The following is a 7,245-nucleotide window of genomic DNA, read 5'->3' as shown; positions in this document are numbered from 1 at the left end:
ATAAATAAATAAAAAATGTATTTATTTAATTTTATACGTATGAATTTCTGTCTGCACATATGTATTATACCATGTGTGTGCCAAGTTAGAAGAGGGGTCTGAGACCCTGAACCTGGACTAGAGTTATATATGTTATGAGCCACTATGTGAATGCTGGGAATTGAATCTAGCAACTGTTCTAAAGCACCAGGCCATCTCTCCAGCCTTGCCAGTGTAAGCCAGGTATGTCAGTGCTTGCTGTCATCCCAGCACTTGGGAATTGGAAGCTAGAGGGTCTAGGAATAGGGCTTCTTACTTCACCCTTTCCGTAAGAGCAACTTCAGCTGCGTGTCCTGAGTGTTTGTGCCTGAACTGACATAATCTGAATTCTTGGGTAGAGGGAGTCTTGCAGCTACTGGACACCTATAATGCTTACTTATTATTCCTAGGGATCAGGATCGCCCCTGTCCGAGGATTCTGAGGGTGATCTGCCTCGAATGGAACACCAGCACTGAGACTCACTAACCTGACAGGGTAGGTCTGGCTCTTCCCACTTCAAGCTGTGTATGAGAGCTGCTGGCACAGAGGGGCATGCCACATAGAAAAGCAGGGCTGGCATCGCACCCGGGATGAGATCACTTTCCACAGAGCTTACATTTGTTCTTAAGCTAACTTGCATTTTACTGGATGGGGCAACATGAAGGTAGCTGACAAGTCCTCCAGGAGAATGCGTGTCTGTCTCCAGAATCAGCCTTTTCCTGTGGACTTGTAAAGCAAGATCCCTGGCAGTTTCTGTCCCAGTAGAGCAGAATCCATGCTACATTTGCAGTAGCCTTGTTTGTAAGAACTAACTTTACTGCCCAAGACCCACTAGGACATCTGCTATGTGACCTGAAGCACATTTCTTATGTGATATCTCATTAGCTCTGTAGAATGTGATGGCTATAAAATACCATGTGCTGATAGCTGTGTCATTGGAGTTAATTTTTAACCTCAACAGAGTATTCTGAGCACCTATGATGTCATAGCTAAATTTACTTTAAAAGCTTAAATTGCAAGCTTTCATTTGCACATCCTTCCAAGGCCCCAAGAAAGGTCTCTGTGATGCAGTCCATTGAGTTAGGTCACATGAACTCTGGACGTTCATATCACATGAACTCTGCAAGTTGCATGCCTTATAAAACTTAGATCTGTTATATCAAATCAGTCTGTGCTTGTGTAAAATGAGACAGTATACTACACATGGCTGTTTAGATTGGCAATTATCCTAAAGATTGTCTTTCACATCTTTAAGTTTCTTAGACAACACAGTATCTACAAGTATTACCAACATATTTGACATGAGAAAGTAACAACATGACCATCAGTTTCTAGGAAGATTCTGTGTAAAGTGTTTGGTGTGCACCCTGCTTCTAGATGCCGCCAGCCCTGAGATGACGTCCTCTTGTAACCAGAGATCCGTGAAATCTGCAGGTCCACTCTTGCCTTCTCAACTACCTACGTTTTCTAAGAAAGGCTTTCTAGAAGAAGGCAAGACAGACTTCCACATACTTCAAAGGAAGATTGAACAAGTGCCCCCTGCTGTTATCCCTTCCCCTTTCCAACCTATTGATGCTATTCCAAGATATATCCATGAAAGACTAGTGATACAGTTCTGTTACATGAATGTGTATTTGATATTAGTTAGATTGTGTATTTAAAGTTCTTTGAGATTAAAAGTGAGTAAAAAGGAAAGAATCACTATAAAAGGTCATGTTCTTGTGCATTGAACTTTGCATATTATCTATATAAATGTTTACAGTTGGAGGAAATGAAAAAAGAAGCTAGGATCTGTAAGAGAAGTTTCCTTTACCTTTCCTGTAAAAACACATTTAAAAAGCTTGCTTCTAGGCATTAAGGTGGTATGAGCCTGCTGTCTGTTGGTAGATGTGTGTCTTTGTTTTCTGTCCTTGTGAAGGGAATCTGCTCTCTGCTGGTCTAAGACCTGTGCTGGTACTAATCAGCGGAGTCTTTTTGTTTCTAATGCCTTGGCTTGGCTAGTCCTGTGCGGTGAGAGTTTCTGGTGCTCATGTTGTGTGTGGAATGCTGGAATGGTGTGGGGGAGAGTTCTGCAGCTGCACCCTGGAGTTAAGAACAGAGCCTCTCCCTGAGTAAAAAGGTATACAAAATGAGAGATGCTGCACAGCTGCCTAGTCACCTAGGCAGTTCTGTCGGGCAGTCACTATCAGTCACTCAGTGAAGAGGCTGGGTGGAAGCTTTTATGGACTCCAGTCTTGTCTGTGACAGTGGTTGTAACAGAGGCTGATAGTGGATTGGACCCACAGACATTCCTATTGCCTTGTTACCGCAAATACTTAGGTTTACCCAAAAGCCTTTTTACCAAGGTGCAAAGTTATTTCCCTGCATTCCACAGATGCTTTCTGCTGTATAGGTTTACAACCTTTTAGGTGGGAGGAGAAGACCAGTTTGACTCCAGGGTCTTGGTTACTGGGTTTCCAGCCGTGCTCCATGTTTATCGTTTGAGAACATAGCTCTTCAGGGGCCAGAATTTGTGTAGGGTTTTTGTATCAACTATCTAATAGTGTGCTTTTCTCAAAAGTCATTGACTAGAATTTAGCCTAAGAGTTGAATGAGAATTCTCTATTACTTTGGGGATTTAAAAATGAAACTCTAAACCTGGACACGTGGGACCTCAAAGGAGTAGACATTCCAGAGGAGGCAAGAATAAAAGGTTCCCACGTAAAAGTCTGTTGGTACTAGTTAAACTGCAATCTTGTTTATATTTAAAAGCTGTGTTTTAAACCTCTGACCATGGGTTTGCCTAGGCTAGTTAGATGCTAGTAACACGCTGGTAAAGTCACTCTATCAGCAGAAGGGGGCTTTCTACTAACATCCATGACTTACTGTTGTGTTGAAAAGCATCGCCCACAGACAGCAGCGTGGAAGACAGACAGCTGAGGACACCCAGCGCATGGCAGTGTCATCTTCATGTAAAGGCCAATGCGGAATTTTAGTTTGATAACTGAGCGAGGGTCTATCAGCCACCTTATAATCTGTGTACTTGGGTTTGGTATCTTTGGCCTAGTAAGACACTTTATGAACTTTAGAATTAAGGAATTAAAAATAATTTTCTAAGTCCTTATTGTTATTTGAAGATCATTTTTGACTAGAACTTTGGTGTGGAGCTAAAGAACTAAAGATTGTTCAGATCAAGTCTGTAGGTACTGACCAAAACAATATCTGTTTTCAGTTTGTGGGCTTTAGTCCCTTCTTGCAAGAATGGACTTACATGGACATGCTAATGTGAAGTGATTCTAAGTACTTTTGAGAGACAACGGGCTTGCTGTGCCTACCTATGTTTTAAAATTAATAAATACTGTCTAAGCACGATAGATGGTTTTAATTTATATTAATTAAGAGAGTATAAAATATACGCATCACTATATAGTATTAATAAATAAAATTGAAATAATCAGTCAATTCTCTTTTTTGGTAGAAATTCTGGACTTAGGGTATAAAGTTAATTTTTTTTCTTTTAATACTTTGACTTCTTTATTTTTAATCCCTTTTATCTCTTACTTTTTTTCTTTTAAAATTTATTTTTATTTTAAATGCATTGGTGTTTTGCCATGGGTGTTGAGTCCCCTGGAACTGGAGTTACAGACAGTTTTGAGCTGCCATGTGGGTACTGGAATTGAATCCAGATTCTCTGGAAGAGAAGTCAGTGCTCTTAACCTCTGAGCCATTTCTCCAGCCCCCAAGTTAATTTTTCTTGTAGAGCTGTTGATATAGGCAGGCAGTATTGTGACAAAATGACATTTTGTAACACCATCTGCCCAAAGTATGAGAGACCCAGGCCCAAGCTTGGCACTTGGTTCTGCTGGTGGAGACCCCTTGTGTTTGGAATGGCAGGCTTCTCTCTCCCTTTTGCCTCCTCCCTCATCCCCCAGTAGCCTACTGTTTTCGGCTGTGTCTGTGTGAAGCTGCTGGTCAGATTTATACTGGAAAATGTGGTTGAATTTTTTTAAGGCCTCCTCATGAAATCAAACCACAGGTCAGGAAGTAGAGCCCACCAGAGCTTGCTTTAAAGGCTTAGGCGTGTCTAGTGAGTTGGACTGACTGTTTTTCTGTATTGTTTGTGTTGAGTGTGTTTATGACAGGGGCCCTTAATGCTTTTATTTGTATAAAAAGTTACATTCTCATATTTCTTTCTAATTGGTATTACCTTTCCCCTCTTCTTAGTTTCAAACATGGAATAGCTTGAAGATGTAAGAACTTGGCAGCATACCTGCTGCTTAACACCCTTCTGAGAAATGCCTCAGATCCAGACGCATCTCCCAGCAGCAGTGCAAACTTCTCGAAAACAGAACTCGTCATTTTACGTTGTTTGTCATGAAAAGTTTTCTCCCCCGTTTTGGAGCCTTGTCTAATTCTTTTATTCTTTACTTTGGCATCCTGAATCATTTCTTGTAGAAGTGAGAAAGGTGCAGATAAACTCTGGGGATGCTGTGTCAGTTAACGTAAGATGGACTCTGGGGATGTGTGTCAGTTAACGTAAGATGGACTCTGGGGATGCTGTGTCAGTTCACGTAAGATGGAGTCAGGCGTGAAAACATTGTCCTCAGTCACCACCTGGACAGGACCTCCATCCAGGACAGGAATAGTACAGTCACCATGTTGCTGATTCTTCTTTGTCCCTCTAGATTAGGAACCAGACCTTACTAATGTGGTAATAAGAAAAGCTTATGAAAGTAGAGGTATTGTTCATACTTTTGTGAACCTAGGCTTATACAGTTAAAGAAGTTACTTCTTAAGCAAGCCAATGGGTGTTTGTTGACATAAATTGTGGTTATAATTATTTACAGCAGAAATTAATTTATTAAACATTTATTTAGATAATAAGTGCTGGGGACTAGAGCGATGGTTCAGTGGTTCTGAGCTCGGACTCTTCTTCCAGAGACCTAGGTTCAATTTCCCATATCTACATTTCGGCACACAACTGCCTGTAACTCCAGTTCCATGGGATCTCATGCCCTCTTCTGGCCTCCACAGGTACTGGGCACACAAGTGGCATACAGACATACACGTAGGCAAAACGCCCATGCATACAAAATAAAACGTTTTAATAGGTAATATGAGCTTTTAGAGCTTATACTCCTGGTATTTCTTGTATTAAAGGAAGATGGAGATGTTTTCTTTATCACTAAGAAAAGCTTCACTCCCAGGATACTGAGTACCGATTTTCTGCTAAATTCTCTCCTTAATTAATGGAAGGGAAAGGAAATAGGATTCTGCTGGTTGTGCTAGTGGCAACATATCCACGGAACCACATGGCCTCTACACAGTGGTGAGGGCAAGAGTGGATATCGGAGAAATGGTCTTCCCCAAGGGTCAATATTTGAAGCTACAAAAGGTATACAGGAAAGTTCTGAGTTCAACACCAGCCTGGTCTACATAGTGAAACCATTCATGTCTCAAAAACAAAACAAAGCTGAGCGATGGTGGCGCACGCCTCTAATCCCAGCACTCGGAAGGCAGAGGCAGGCGGATCTCTGTGAGTTCGAGACCAGCCTGGTCTACAGAGCTAGTTCCAGGACAGGCTCCAAAGCCACAGAGAAACCCTGTCTCGAAAAACCAAAAAACCAAAAAATACAAAAACAAAAACAAAACAAAATGAAAAGGTGTGTTTTATTTTAGTCTTCATTGATTCTGTCAAATTGTGCTCCAAAAAGACTATCACATTTTTCAATAAAGGAAAATGTCAAATTCAGGTAATATAATATGAATACATGAAAATATGTTGTGGGTCAAAAATTAATATTGAGAGATGTGACCTAGTCAGAAGAAAGAAAAGGGCACAGAGCCCAATTCCTCTATCAGAGTGTGATCAGAAAATATGAGAAGTAAGCTTTTCTGGACAGGAGGGGAAAGGTCAGTGCCACTTGACTGGGCAGGGATTACTTGAGTTATCTGCTGCAGCTGGCTTTGTGCAGGATGCTGGGTTCTGCCAAGCTCTATTCCAGGAGGTGGTGGTAAAGCCCTGCTCGCGGTAAGTCATGTCCATCCCAAGGGAGAAGAATACTAAAATTTGTGATGAATTTTGTGTGAGAACTAGTATCTCTCGCCTTTTGTCCATGCATCTAAAAATGGTGATTTACTATTATTTTAGATTTTATCATGTGTGAATGTATATTGCTTGAGTCTGTATGTGGGAATGCACATGTGTGCAGGCACCCATGGATGTGAGAGGTGTCAGATCCCCTGCAACAGGAGTTAGAGGTGCTGGGAGCCTAGCTCACTGAGCCATCGCTACAGCACTCTTTTCTTTCCTTTTTTTAAATTAATTAATTAATTAATTAATTTATTAAAGATTTCTGCCTCCTCCCTGCCACTGCCTCCCATTTCCCTCCTCCTCCCCCGATCAAGTCCGCCTCTCTCATCAGCTCAAAGAGCAATCAGGGTTCCCTGACCTGTGGGAAGTCCAAGGATCACCCACCTCCATCCAGGTTTAGTAAGGTGAGCATCCAAACTGCCTAGGCTCCCCCAAAGCCAGTACGTGCAGTAGGATCAAAAACCCATTGCCATTGTTCTTGAGTTCTCAGTAGTCCTCATTGTCCGCTATGTTCAGCAAGTCCAGTTTTATCCCAGGCTTTTTCAGACCCAGGCCAGCTGGCCTTGGTGAGTTCCCGATAGAACATCCCCATTGTCTCAGTGTGTGGGTGTACCCCTCGCGGTCCTGAGTTCCTTGCTCGTGCTCCCCCTCCTTCTGCTCCTGATTTGGACCTTGAGATTTCTGTCCGGTGCTCCAATGTGGGTCTCTGTCTCTGTCTCCTTTCATCGCCTGATGAAGGTTAATATCCAGGAGCATGCCTATATGTTTGTCTTTGGATTCACCTTCTTATTTAGCTTCTCTAGGATCGCGAATTATAAGCTCAATGTCCTTTATTTATGGCTAGAAACCAAATATGAGTGAGTACATCCTATGTCCCTCTTTTTGGGTCTGGCTTACCTCACTCAGGATAGTGTTTTCTATTTCCATCCATTTGTATGCAAAATTCAAAAAGTCCTTGTTTTTTACTGCTGATTAATACTCTAATATGTATATATTCCATACTTTCTTCATCCATTCTTCCATTGAAGGGCATCTAGGTTGTTTCCAGGTTCTGGCTATTACAAACAATGTACAGCACTCTTTTCTGTGTGTGTGTTTGTTCTTGTTGAAGCACAGCGTGGTAAGATGTCGTCAGTCACATGAAACTTAGAGAA

The 7,245-nt window shown here is 41.7% G+C and overlaps 1 protein-coding gene across 6 annotated transcripts in view; it reads left to right on the top strand.

Annotated features, from left to right (window-relative positions):
* The window catches only part of Cdkl2 (cyclin dependent kinase like 2), a 42,381-nt gene extending 37,423 nt beyond the window's left edge, over window positions 1-4,958 (top strand). For 3 of the 6 annotated variants that reach the window (XM_026785155.1, XM_005359492.2, XM_026785160.1), the window contains 2 exons: window positions 429-513; window positions 1,396-3,454. In XM_026785155.1, coding sequence (XP_026640956.1) covers window positions 429-494 — 66 coding nt within the window. In that variant the 3' untranslated portion in view covers window positions 495-513; window positions 1,396-3,454. The other 3 variants (XM_026785159.1, XM_026785158.1, XM_026785157.1) reach the window with 3 other exon arrangements.
* The last annotated feature ends 2,287 nt before the right edge of the window (window positions 4,959-7,245 follow it).

The sequence above is a fragment of the Microtus ochrogaster genome, linkage group LG1, assembly GCF_000317375.1.
Source record: "Microtus ochrogaster isolate Prairie Vole_2 linkage group LG1, MicOch1.0, whole genome shotgun sequence".
NCBI classification, from domain to species: Eukaryota; Metazoa; Chordata; class Mammalia; order Rodentia; family Cricetidae; genus Microtus; species Microtus ochrogaster.
This window is presented reverse-complemented; position numbering and strand designations above follow the sequence as displayed.